The 14,142-nt window shown below is 41.4% G+C and overlaps 2 protein-coding genes across 13 annotated transcripts in view; one reads left to right on the top strand and one right to left on the bottom strand.

Moving 5' to 3' along the window:
- LOC310704457 (uncharacterized protein) overlaps positions 1-14,142 on the bottom strand; it is a 146,307-nt gene that overhangs the window by 92,993 nt on the left and 39,172 nt on the right. Inside the window, exon 5 of one of the 5 annotated variants that reach the window (XM_083497948.1) lies at positions 5,062-6,766. The exons of the other annotated variants lie outside the window; for them this stretch is intronic. Within the exon in view, the coding sequence (XP_083354074.1) occupies positions 6,592-6,766 (175 nt within the window). The 3' untranslated portion in view covers positions 5,062-6,591. Of the gene's footprint in view, positions 1-5,061; positions 6,767-14,142 lie in introns of those variants that run through there. 5 annotated transcript variants of the gene reach the window in all.
- The window catches only part of HS3ST5 (heparan sulfate-glucosamine 3-sulfotransferase 5), a 147,970-nt gene that overhangs the window by 118,342 nt on the left and 15,486 nt on the right, over positions 1-14,142 (top strand). The window lies entirely within an intron of this gene.

The raw sequence follows: 14,142 nt of genomic DNA, 5'->3' as shown, positions 1-14,142 counted from the left end.
GATTAGGTTAACAGACAGATTTAGGGCAGTGCGGGAAATATTTGAAAAATGAATATCTTTTTTTGTCTCAGAATGATGGATGAAATATTTTTAAAGAATTTTTAAAACTAGTATTGTTGCATTAAATTCACATTGCTACAAATTCCTTAGACACAATATGCAAAAGTATAGTGATCATAGTATTGCTTCTGTGTTTAGTTATTAAACAAACAACACTTAAGTCTTGATGGTGGAAAAGTACTTTCAAATCTTTCGGACTTTAGGTAATAGGTCCAAGAGTGCAATCTCAGAGTCTTTCAAGGATGTTGTATAAGCTCTGTAGTGTAAACTTTGAAACCAACTCTAGCTCCTGTTGTTTCTCGCTTGACTCAGATTATTCCATCTTCTGCAATCAAGTGAAATGAACAATTAACAAGTGCAATTGTTGAACGGGTGTTTTTTTTCCTTTTCATGTAAACAATCAATTTTCTGAAGTCCATGAAGCTCAAGTGAAGGTTCAGAATCTAAAACTAATGATCTTTCGGACACTAGCTGCAATTACAAAAATAACTGAGCAGAGCAATCCGAAAAGCAGGGAGCGTGGAATAGTGAATAATCTTAGTTTGCAGGGTAGATAGAGAGACAGATAGTGTTGGATGTCTTTTTTGTTTCAGCAGTTTTTGAAACCATTCGTTTCAGTGGGAGGAATTAGCTAAGTGTGCTTCAGGCTGGTATTGTTTATGGCCCATTCCTGAGGCCTCTCAGAGGAATGGAGAGACTTTGGATCCAGCAAATTGTAGGCTGCCTGACGTATCCTAGAACACTTCATTTTGGAGCCTACCACTGACAAAAACACTGCAAACAGCCCTTTCCTCCGCCATACATAAAGAGAAACAGTTGCTTCAGATGCCTTTTCTCTTTGCCCAGGCTCTCCTTGACCCTGTTTGGAGCCTGCTTTATGTGTTTGAATTCACAGGATTCCTGTTTCATTTGTTTTTCTATGCTTTTAGATGCTTCTATGGTGAAGCTTTAAGATGCTTCTATGCTGAAGCTTTATCGGTTTTAGGTTGTATTTTTGTTTTAATGATAATATTTGTTGTACTATATGCTGCTTACAGATTTTTAAATATTAAGCAGATTATAAATGCTTTTAAATAAATACATGTATAGAATTGCACTATAGGCACTGCAATGACTGCTTTAAGCACCTTTTCCTAAGGGCCAATTCACAAAACTACGGTGGTAAGCCCTTGAAAATCCTGCAGAACACACAATGAACCTTTTCATATGCTACTGAAAATATTAATTTCTAAATTAAATTCTAAATCTAAATTGTTACAGCATACAGAAAAAGCTTTGAACTTCACAGAGTAGGACCTGCATACAACCAGCTAACTGCAGACACAGAGTCAACATTTCTAAGTTGTTTTACGGTGCTGCCCATATGTTTAGCAGTGGTGAGAACCTTCCCTAAGTACAAAGTCAATTGATTTTAAGTGGCTTTGGCCAAGTAAATGCCATGTGATTAATGCAACAGTTTGAGTTCTTCTGAACATTCACAGAACAAATGGCAAAGCCAAACTTCCTTCCTAAGAATCAGTATGTGTTAATGGTGGATAACCTGCCTGTATCCCCATGGAAAAAAACAAGCCACTCAAGTAAAATCAGCCTTCTTTTACATAGAACAAACTAGTTGAGCAGTGTTAAAAGCTGGGTATTGATTTGTGCCCAGACTGAAAGTCATGCGCTGATGTAAATGAAAATGTGTCAAGAGTCAATATTGATTTTTTTTTAAGCTAGGTTGTCCCCTGGGAAATACTGCCAGACATACTACTATGCTTGTCAGTGAGTGAAATAAGACCCTTTTCCACAAGGCTACACATGTCCAAGCATCAAATTTCCTCTTTTTACTGAAGTAAAGTGGACACAGTGTTTAGCATCAACAGCTCGTACTGTGAGAAAAGAGTTTGGTGAAAAGGAAAGGGGATAATAAAATTCTGAAGGGGATAAAGGGCTATTGAAAAATCTGGAGACACCCTATAAATACATGTGAAAAGTACAATTTTGTTTTATGGTGAGAATTAGCACCTAAAAGCTACCAGAGAACTTTATGAAGCTTTCAGGCACAAGAAAAATGTGGACTACAGTACTAAATACCTGATACTTGTTGGATAGTTGATCTTAATAACACCTGAAGAATATCTAGAGAATGGTGTGAAGAGACACCACACAGTGCTACTGCTAAAGCTTAGGAGGTTTTGCCATTTAAGCTACATCAGTGAGAAGTCTCTTGGGGAGATGTGGAATATGTGAACAAATCCTGAGTTCCCCATAGGAACTCATGATACAGTTCTTTAACATCTACTCAGAAGTAAGTCCTGTGAAATTCGGTGGTGTTTACTACCAGATATAGATGGATATAGGATTATGGCCTGAATCACGTTGATAAATAACAACAAAAATTCAATGTGAACTCTTTTTAGATGAGTAACAGACAGCTAACAATGCACTTCTATATGTATAGTTTCTGAAATCAGTTGCATTAGCACATGGTTGTGCAACATGTGCCAAGCATGTACAAGAGCTTATCCTTCTTCCAACAACATTTCCCCATAGCCCTCAATAACGGCCTGTGCAATTTCCAAGTAAAGACTTGGAGATGTTGATAATACTTACTTTCGCTCTTCTATTCAAGAATACATTGAAAATGTATTGTTGCCTGAATTAAAGTATCTACACTGTACAGTAAAAAAAGGTCAGATTGCTTTTTCCTTAAATAATATTTGATATTGCTGGTTTGATGTACTCTTTCTACTCGGAAAAGTTCTTGCATCAGGGAGAATGTGGCTCCAACAAGAAAAATGAATTCTAAAATTCTTACCAGTCAATGGTTTAAAAAGGTGCACATCTCAGATGTACCAACCTATCCAGAGGTGGGTTTAGGATAGCACAACCAGTTGGGCTGCACGGGGCACCAGTACTACAGAGGGCACAGGGGCCATGATCTAGAATGGAGCACGAGAAGCAGGGGGCGCCAAATTTTAGTGTCACACAGGGAGCCATTAAAATCTGTGAGCCCAAAGCCTGCCACTGATTTATCCCTGCCACTCTGCCTTCTTTGAAATCAGCAAGGTGGGAAAGAGTACTTTGGTCGTGGCACTATAACAAAAGGAGAAATAAGACGATCAAATAGCACTGAGAAATGGTACAGATAGAATTGGTATAAATAGTTACAACACTGACTTGCCTCTTCTTCTGTTGATATGTGCTATGTAGCCTGGGGGATAACATGGTCTATTATTGGACATGAGGTTGAAGACTGCATCGCTCTAATGGGGCAATTAACTCTAACACTCAGCAACTCTTGATCTGCAGAATTTTGTTTTAAGATTACAATGATGAGGTGAAGATTAACACTTCTGGGTGTTACGGGACTGATGAGACATGACTTATTAATCCTCCAAGAAAAGCTTAATTGGACGCTAGAGTAACCTTGCCTCATTGTTACACACCACCAATCCCTGGGAGATTGAAGTAGTTGGGGGTATATGATAGCAAACGTTTTTGTAATTAAGCACACGAAGACTAATAATTCCCCTCTTTAGGAAAAGCATATGTCATTCTCTTCGGTTATCACCCAGAGTTTTGAATTAAATGGAAGCCAATCCTAAAAGCCATTAGGCACTGTCAAGATCTATAAAACAGGAAGGCTCTTTGTGAGAACCAGCCCCCTTTGTTTTCAAGAGAATTCCTTCCAAGTGCTGGCCAACCAATAGCGAGGTCTATTCTAGTTCGCTAATTAACAGTCCAATTTGCTTTTAGTGTGTTGCTCGTTCTTTCATCAGGCTCTCTTGCATTTACCCATAAAAAGGGTTTTGCAAAAGAGCTGAAAACATTTCCAAAATAGTATATTGAAAATATTTCTGCTGGAAAGAAAAGCTTCATGGGCAAGGAATCATGAGGAAATGAATTAAGTATTTGCTTTTGACATGAGAAAGCTGGAACAATCTTCTGTTAAGTTCACTAAGGGACCTTCTGCCAGTGCAGACATGTTCAGTGAATACTTAGAGGGAAGGAACAAGGATCTCACCATGTTCACTCCTAACTCTGTTAAGACTTTTGAATAAACATACACTTTGAGAATGGAGGCAGCAGACTGATTTCCCACAACCATTTCACATTCATTGAGGGTCTACCCACCATTCTTGTACAACTTCATGTGACATAAAATATGTGAAATAAACTATGTCACATGAAGTGATATTGGGGATTTCAAAAAATCCAAACCAAGCAAGCCCTTCCTGGTCTGATCTGGAGCAGAATGATGTGAGACAAAGTTTAACCTTTCTTCCCTGCCATGACCTAGGGGTTCAGGGATGGGGATTATCCCCCATTCAACAAATACTGACAATAAAACAGCAGCAACTCACCAATGGGAGTTAGTTTTCCTTTTGCAACTTACAGCTTTAGGGCGAAACTTTTCTGTATCATGCTGATAGTAATGTGCAGTAGGGCCTTCAGTGTTCTGAAGAGTTAGAATAATACAATTTTAGAGCTGAAAGGGACCTCAAGTGTCATCCAGTCCAAATCCCTGCAATGTAGGAATCTCAACACCCAGTCCTGCATCCAATTTGAAACCATACCATACCCTACATTTGCAAAACTAAGCAGGTTCTGGTAGAGTTGTTAAGAGGATAAATACAATTGCGTGACCAGGCGGTGACCGCTCTGGCCCCCAAATACAATTGTAATTATTTCTCAATTGGAATAAGACTTTTCACTGTACAGAGTGTGTTTTTACAATTGCTTTTCTATTTATTCTCGAACATCACTGTGAGCTAAGACAGACTGAGAGGCTGTGATTTATTCAAGATCACCCAGTGGCATTAAAGCTAAGAAAGGTTTCAATCCAGGGTCATTTGTATCCCAACTCAGCATTCTGCTCACCATGCCACCCTGACTCACAATAAACATGAAGCATTTTATATAATACAGAAATTGTTGGCAGCTTTCCTTAAAGTTGTTTTCAGCTATAGCATTGGAGAGACTTGTATTTATCCATGTCCTTTACTGCAAGGGAAACGAGAAATTATAATGATGGGATCATTAAAGATTTTAGAATAGTGAAGAGCTTGTGAAATAACTTAGCATGCTCATTAGGGACTTGGAGCAATCGTTTGAGAAGAAAAAGCCTTCCTACTATATTTATTTACTCTGCTATGCAAAGGATGTTTTGAGTCAATTGGGATAATCATTGTCAGAATTTTATGTGATTACAAAGCAAACTAATAAGCCATGCCTGTAAAATTATGTCACTCATATCTAAATATCAACAGGAAAGGTACTTCCATATGTAGATGCAGAGTTTCCAAATGTAGATGTTCAGTTGCATGCAAACAGCATGCATTATATCTGTCACTGATTTTAGCACTGATGCTAGCTGATGGTCCCAATTCAAGATGAATTGCATTTAACAGGGAAGTTCTTTGCATGTCTTTTCAGGAGTCTTCCTTTAGTTCAAGTGAGTTACTCTTAGGTAAGGACAAATAGGGTTGTTGCCCCAAATCCCACTGAAATCAATGGAACCATTTGCTAAAACTCGTTTAAAACCATGGATTCTAGTGGGACTTACTGGTAACTACTTTATCTGCATGGGGGCTAGTGTCTTGCATGAAGCTTGACTACTTGTGGCATTAAAGTAAAAGAAAACTCGCTTTTTTTAGTGGATAATGCTTATTTTTAATGGCTAAATTTGTGAGTTTCAAATGTAGGGCACAGGAAACTGTGTAGGGAAGGCACACAATAGACCAATAAGCTTCCAAACTGTCACTATTTTCAAGTGGGATTTGATCACATACTGGCAAATTCAGCTTGCACAGTTATAGTTGATTGGAAGGCCTTGTGCAACAAACCTCCTTTCCCAAAAGATTCCTGAGTCCAGTGCCACTTGCTTTGATGCAACGTAGTCTAGCATCCCTGTAAACAAAATGGATGCTCATTAAATTGCCAGCATCGTCTAATCTCCCTGAAAACAGAGTAAAGATGGATACTCAATCTTTACTCAGAGTAAAGATGAATATTTCCAGGTAGTCTGGAAACAACATTAGTTGTGAATGGTAGTTCCAAAGATCTGCTTGCACAACGATGTCCTTAATTTTCACTGAACCCTTCTAACTGTAGTCCCCAGCATTACATCCCAAATCATTCCCGAGAATCCTATGAGAAGGCAACAGGCTGCAGCAGGAGGGTGGCAGGAAATTCCTGTCCTGCCAGCAGGCCTCCACACATGGTTCTATGGATCAAACCCATTCTGGGGTCCTCTTGCCATATCTTTGCTTAGCCATAACCAAGCAGGCACAGTTTGTAGAAAAGACAAGCCCCTATGATAGGACCCAACAGTTTAAAAATGACCTAGAGTACTAAGTACATTGGAAGTGTAAGTTATGTTGACTTTGACTGTGCTATTCTGTAAGGTAGTTTGGGCGGTGGGGTATGGAGAGAGAGAGAGAGAGAGAGAGAGAGAGAGAGAGAGAGAGAGAATGAATTACACTCTCACTGCGAATTTCAATCAGATCTGTCATCATACACTGAAAACAGCTATTCCGGTTGGGCTCAGTTCAGTGCATTCCTAGTCCCAGCTGAGGATTCAGTGCAATCAGTTGCAGTAGCTGGCAGGGAGAGGCAGTTGTGGTCAATTCTTCTTGGCAGTGAGACAGCAGTCTTATCCCCAAGGAGAGGAAGGAAATTGGAGTTGAATGATTTGGGGCTGCCCAGGCTGATATGCAACCTATACACAGAAGAGCAATATGCAGGAGGAAGTCATCGAGTTATCTCAAATTCCTTTAACTTCACACTGACACAGGCAGCACGAAAGCAACAAGCATCTAGGAAACCTATAGGAACACATATTAAAGTAGCATATCATGTGCACACCAGAATTCAAATACTGAATAAGTCTACTTATATCCATATTTTGGTCTAAAGCATGAGTGTGGAGTGACCTCTCTTTGCTGAAAGCTGGCTCAATTGCATTATCATCTGTTTGTTCAAAGGCTAAGCTTAACAGCTGTTCTCCTTATGTAATTTTTACATCCAACCCTGTACATAGAAAAGGAACAATGGCAATTTCACTGTGGCCAACCTTTTTGTAAGTGCTTTACTGCAACGTTAAAACTAAGAGATGCACAAAAGTGCAAGCGATTTAACAATTAAGTTTATATATAAAATGCTGCTGGGCAAAACATTTTAGTCACTGGCGTTCTCATAATGGTAAAAGCTCACTAATTCAGAATGCCTGCATTCAGATCCTTCTTGGTTTGTGCTGAAAGCATTAATGAATTAATTGGTCCCATTATTAGTTAAACATGGTACAGGTTTTAAAGTACACATTTTAACTAGATCTTAATTGGCACTCTGCTAAAAAGGACAGCTCCAGTCAGTAATGCAACAAGGCTGAAAATATGCATCTCCTGACTTAAACAATGAACTCAAGATTCCCCTGCCCCCAATAAATTGTGTAACTCAATTAAAGGTAGCTTAACCATGAAATATCATTTGTTTACAATAATTTAGTATTTCTTTAAATTCATTTAAAGCAACAAAATGAAATGCTACGAACTGTAATTAGCAGGCTGTGCTATTTCTCAAGTTTTTATTATCTGATTATAGATAACAGATTGTGATCAAGAGGGATTAGACCCAGATTGTCTAGGCATGCACCTATATTATTCTGTGTAATTTCTTCTTGGGAGCTGTTAGCACAGAATTTCCACTACTACTTAAACTTTGCTGAGTTTACACATTTGGAGATTTGATGTGATGGCAAGGATTGCTAAAAGAGGAACTACTGCTGGTATATGTACAGTGAGTGATATCCAGTGCTAGTCATACACAGAGTAAGCCCACTGAAATCAATATACTTCAGTCAATGCTCTCCATTAATGTAAAATTAAGGCAATGGGCAGTGCTGGATTAACCATTAAGCAAAATAAGCATGTGCTCAGGGCATCAAAGGAAAGGGGGTACCTCAGAAATGTTCCGTCGCCGGGTTTTTAACATTAAAGGTCACAAATTGTTCAGCTGAGCATTAATTTTCGCAGTTGAAGTATATAAAAAAACCCCACAGAACAAGTATGCAACAAGGCAGGCTGTCCTGGATACCTTATCTCCACTAAATTTAGAAAGAGATGTGTTATGTAAGATTAGGTTTGAGGATCTGATCAAAGACTTTGCAATTAAAAACTGTTGGATAAAATTTGTCAAATGAAGTATACAAATATAAACATTATTTTCCATCTTACTGTAGGTTTTGTTTTACTTCAAAAAATAAAATTCTATTTACAGTTTATTATTGGTTCTATTAGTTATATATGGGGGCACCAAAATCTTTTAAGTACTTAGGGCTTCAAAAGGTGTGAATCTGGCCCTGACACTGGAGAATATGGTTTTCACTTTTGAAGTTTGTAGCCCTTGTTCTACCTGCTTATATGATAATGATAATTAAATGTGTGTTGTGCCAGTGTGAGCTCCAGTGTATGAACTTTGAACCACTTCCACCAAGTTGGACTTGTGTGTCAGGCTGTGTGCATTCTCGCTAGCCAATGTAATAATGTTGAGGGAAGCATGAAAAGGAGAGAGTTGAGGTCAGAAGAACATGGGTACTGTGAATTGAACAACTATGCATAACATGCTGCACCACAGATCGGCATGAATGTGGGAGGGACCCTAGGTAATTGGTAGAGCAGAATGCATTGAAAAGAGAAGGTGAGAGGTTCAATTCTTGACATTTTCAGTTAAGATGGCCACAAGTTGTTGTTGTTGTTGCTAATTGCTTTTCACATTAGTCTCGAGGTGATTAACAAACATAGCAGCAGGGGATGTAAAAGACCTCTGCCTTAGAGCCTAAACAGCCACTGTCAATTAGAGCAGATAATACCTGATTATATGAACAAATAGCAGGAACTTTAGAAGCCGCCTTAAATATAGTGAGAGCAGTGATCTATATAGCGCAGAGCTGTCTACAGTGATTGACAGCAACTTTCTAGGATTTCAGACAGAGGTCTTTTGCAGTCCTACCTAGAAGTGATGGGGATTGAACCTCAGAGCTTTTGCATGCAAAGCAGATGTTCTAGCACTGAGCTACATCCCTGCTCCTACTCTGACTTGCTATAAGGCAGCTTCCTTCGTTTAGCTTCGTTGGATCCCAATGTATGTTTTGAGCTAATTGGTCCAGGGTCAACCCACAGATCATGCTATTCATGGTCACTTTCAACATTTCCCACCCCAAACCATCTGTTTCTGATCTTGTTAATGACTTTAGATTGGGATGTGCCAGAGACAAGAAGAGGAACTAATGTCTCACATCTGACATTTGTCGAGGAGTAAACAAATCACTTCAGTTGTCAGCTGCGAACTGGGTTGGATCTCTCTTGAAACAAATGCCAGCATCTTCATGTGCAAAATAAAAGGCTTTTTTGATCTCCAGAGGCCTTTTGGTAGCCAGCACTTACTTCAGTGTCAGTGACCAGGCAGAGCAAAGGGCAGAAGGATGAGACAAGCGTGGCATGGGACTAACAGGAGAGGAAGTCAACCAGAAAAAAACAGGATTTTCTTAGGCATATATTTTATTTATTGGGAGAGAACTGACTAGGTGGTTCTTTCACACTTCTCAAGGTAAGGTAATTGAGAAGCAGGGCCATGCACATACTGCTGGGTCACTCCTAATAGAACTGCATTGGAATTACTTTCAAGGAGATTGTCTTAAACTGTTTGATAGCTGAAACTACTCTGGAATTGGTAGAACAGCGTATAATTCACTGGGGCTCTAATGACAATTTTATGATGTGGTGTTGGGGGGAGCAAAAACCTTTTATCCCCTTCTTTAGAAGAAAAGGCAGTATTTCTTATATAAACATATACTTACATATTCCACTGAAATGGCAAGATTAAAAGAATAATTAGAATTCTGGGTCACAGTGGTATTCTGTTCACATCTCAGCCCTTAACAATCTGTTAAATGAGAGAGCTTAACAGAGGCAGGATTAACTGACTTTCTTTTAAGTTTGGTAATTGCAAATGCAAAATGAACATCATTCTGCCGACATGGTGCCAGAGGACAGCTCAAGCTGACGAAAGAGTGGTGAGCTATGATAAATAATGTATGCCCAATATCAAAAGCTGAATGAGATACAGAAATGGAGAACCCATTTCAAAATTTGGAATTTGCTCAAAGCATTTCCTGCAGTGATTCTCAAGAGGATGAGCACAGATCAGTAATAAGCTCTATAGCTGTGTATAATTTATAAACTTGCACCCTTTTTATTCACAACAATTCTTATGTTATGCTTAAAGAAGGAAACAAAGAGAGAAAACAGTAAGAGCCACTTGATAAATCTGAATGAGATGGTTTTCTTTTCACTTCGACTTTTGCACTATAGGGTGTCAGTTCTGTCTAGAACCCCCATACATTTCAAATGTTAAACCCAACAAATAGACAGGAGAAAAGAACACGTCATTCTTATGTGACTGGTTTTTCTAGAGCTTTTTTAAAAAAAAGAAGAGCTATCCTGTATATTTCTAACAAGTGATATTTAAGCGATTCCTGTAAAAGGATTGTCTACTGTTATATTTGCATAATAAGACTGTTCCATGATCATCCCATGACATCACAGCAGCTCAGGCTATGTTGGATGATGCAACAAACCATTTGATAAAATGAAGCCAGAGGGTTTTTTGCTAATAGATATTGCTAGGGAGCTGTCAACGGCTGTGAGGTGCACAACTCAGGTCTTACTGCTTCTTTCCGGTTCCTGTGATTTATTTGGCAAATTGGCAGAACCACTTTTTCTTCTGCTTCAATTTCACATCTTATCCCTATCTAGTCAACCACCTAAGGCTATCCATCTCCCCAGAGGTACCTGTTTGAAGAGCCAACAGACTAAAACTGCTATCCAATAACATCACGGTTTGCAGCTCCAAGACAGAATACCAAGCATTTCAAATTATTCATAAGCATGAGGAATAGAGTCCTTGCAGTTGCTTGCTTGCTTGCTTGCAATCCCTGCTACTGACAGTGCTACTCACGAACCTGCCCCCTGGACTTTGTGACCCTCCTGCTCCTAAATGTGAACCTTTGGATCCCAATTGGCATCTTCTACCCTCTTCTTGCCTGTCATCCTGCTACCCTGATTGGCTCAGAGACTCTTCAGATTGGTGTAGAGGATCTTGACTTCCTCAGATAGCCACAGTATTAGCAGTATTAGTTTTAAGGACATAAGCGTATTTTGAACAGTACCAAACTTCTTAGTTCATTTAAAATAGATGCTGTGGAGAGAGAAAATTGCACAATCAAATACCAGTTTCTGAAAAGGGAGTGTAAGAGGCCAAATGACTTGCCGAAGAGCCAAACCATGAAAGCAGGTGGGAAGTGGGAAAGCAACATTAGTTGATGAAGAATGGTCCAGGAAATTTTCAGCACAGCAATAGAGGTTTGTGGGGTGGACCAGGCAAAGCGACATTGCGTGTTGAGTCCCACAAAGCCACCCTCACCAAAAAAGTCACACTTCACGCATAATTTTTGTTTAAGGTTTTTGGCATAATTTTGGCCACAACTTTATTTAATACAAAATATGTGAGTGGTTGCTTAGGCATTGGTTATGACTATCTGTCCATGCCCAGGGACAGTGCTGACTTCCGGATTCCAGCGGAAGCCAGCTTGGGAAACAAGTATTGGGTGAGAAAATATGAAGCTGGGTAACAGTCCCTCACTTCTCACCCTCATGTTCCTGTGGGGCTTACCCGGCCCAGGTCCGACTCCGGGGACAAGGACAAAGGATGGTAAGCCCCTGGATTCCTTTACGGAATTCCCATTCCGCACCACCATTTGGAGGGGTAGGCACTTACCCCTCCTTCCACCAATTTTAACCAATGCCTAACCGCCAACCTTACAAGTTGTGACAATTTGCTACGCAGTAGGCGAAACCCAAATGGCACCAGCCAATCCGCCAAATGGTAAATTCCTACCAGGCCCCCGCACCAAGGCGGACGACCCCTAGACAGGCATAGCAAGGTCAAGCGAACCAGCAGAAACCCCCCCTTCATTAAAGGGAGGGTGGGCGGGTGATCCGTTGCAGAAGCCGAGAGGACGCTCTAGTGCTAGGCATCCTACATTTATAACCTCGGCCCCCTCCTCCAAATCTTTGCAACATCCAAAATTCCCCAGCAACTCAAATTAACCCCTTACTGGCTTGGATTCCCATATCTGCCCAGCAACGACAGGGTGGCTTATATTTTCCCAACCGCAACACGTGCTCTCATTTTAAAAGGAGAACACGATTTGCGTGTTGAGTCCCACAAAGCCACCCTCACCAAAAAAGTCACACTTCACGCATAATTTTTGTTTAAGGTTTTTGGCATAATTTTGGCCACAACTTTATTTAATACAAAATATGTGAGTGGTTGCTTAGGCATTGGTTATGACTATCTGTCCATGCCCAGGGACAGTGCTGACTTCCGGATTCCAGCGGAAGCCAGCTTGGGAAACAAGTATTGGGTGAGAAAATATGAAGCTGGGTAACAGTCCCTCACTTCTCACCCTCATGTTCCTGTGGGGCTTACCCGGCCCAGGTCCGACTCCGGGGACAAGGACAAAGGATGGTAAGCCCCTGGATTCCTTTACGGAATTCCCATTCCGCACCACCATTTGGAGGGGTAGGCACTTACCCCTCCTTCCACCAATTTTAACCAATGCCTAACCGCCATGGAGCCCTGAGCTCCCCGCCAAACCACTCACAACCCCAGCCAAGTCTTTAACTTAGCTACCACCGCACCCAGCCACGCCTTGTTCCCTAAGGTCGAAAGGTGCACCCCATCATCCCTAAAGAGAGATGCATCTTGAAAACAAATCTCCGGATGTGCAATCACATCACCTCCTAGCTCAAAAATCTTTTTTGAAACAGCGGAATTAATCCGCTTCCTGGCTCTTTCTGTGGCAGCCGGGCAAAGACTGCCTCTCCAAACCCGTCGTTGCAAAAACTTTGACCAGAATATCTTTGCTGTCGGCACCATTGCTCGCAGCACCTCCAGGTCGCTCAAAATTGCAGCACGCAAGGATAAACAGTCCATGGACACCATGTCGTTCTCACCCAGCTGAATCACAATGGCTGTGGGCGGCCGTTCAACACTCAACTGCCTCCTCATCAGCGGCAGGAACTCCGGCCATAACATTCCCCTTCTGGTCAGCCAAGAAACTTGCACGTGTGTAGGCAGACCAAGACCTGGTCCCAATCCAAGCTGCCGAGCCTCAACGCCAGCCCAATGCACGATGCTGTGCCCCACCAACCAGATGCGGACAGCTGCTAAACCTGAGGTAGATAAACAAACATAAGAGAAGTTAACGGACATAACCTCTAAAGGCGTCAGATTTCCAGCGGCCTAAGTTCTTTATTCTATTGGCTGACAGTCCCCAGTGTGCTGCTGTCGTGGCAGCTCCTATCCTAAAAGAATGGGGGGCGAAATCATGTGCGGAGCCACCACAAGCCTTAATGGCCTTTCGCATCACCATTGTGAACTGACGTCTGGACAAAGGCAAACCGTTCTCATGCCTCAACAGGGGACCGTCCCCTGGATTTCGGACAGCCAGGTACCTCCTAACATCCTTGACTGGGCAAGGTCCCGCCTCCCCTGTAGCCGGAAGCCTAATAAGGGCTCCCCTGCCTTTTTGGTCCGTTTTTGAATTCCTAATTGTAAGTCTCAGCTCCGTCAAGGATAGCTGTACGTCCTGGAGCAACAAACCCCTGGAACGGCCGTCCCTGTGAGCTTCCAGCACAAGCTCACCAACCCTTAGGGCTCCGAAAAAGGCAATAGAAAAGGCCGCAGAAAAAAGGCGAGACTCATACCCTGACCAGCAAAGCTTCCTCAATTCCTTGCGCATCTTACATAGTAGGTCAAAGGAGATCGGGTGCCTAGCGGCCGGTTGAGAAGGACAAATCCTACCCCACCCTTCCAGGGCCTTGCGCACCACAAACTTCGCACAAGGATCCTTGTCGAATAGAGATTTACAGAAAAAGGCAATGGCGGCTGCCTGGATCCGTATAGTCTTGGCTGCACGTCCCAAGTGGAACAGGTGCGCCAAATACCTTAGCACCTGTGATGAGGAAGGAGAAG

The sequence above is a fragment of the Podarcis liolepis genome, assembly GCF_965112155.1.
Source record: "Podarcis liolepis genome assembly, chromosome: 3".
NCBI classification, from domain to species: Eukaryota; Metazoa; Chordata; class Lepidosauria; order Squamata; family Lacertidae; genus Podarcis; species Podarcis liolepis.
Note: the sequence above shows the minus strand (reverse complement) of the source record. Positions and strands in the feature narration are given on the sequence as shown.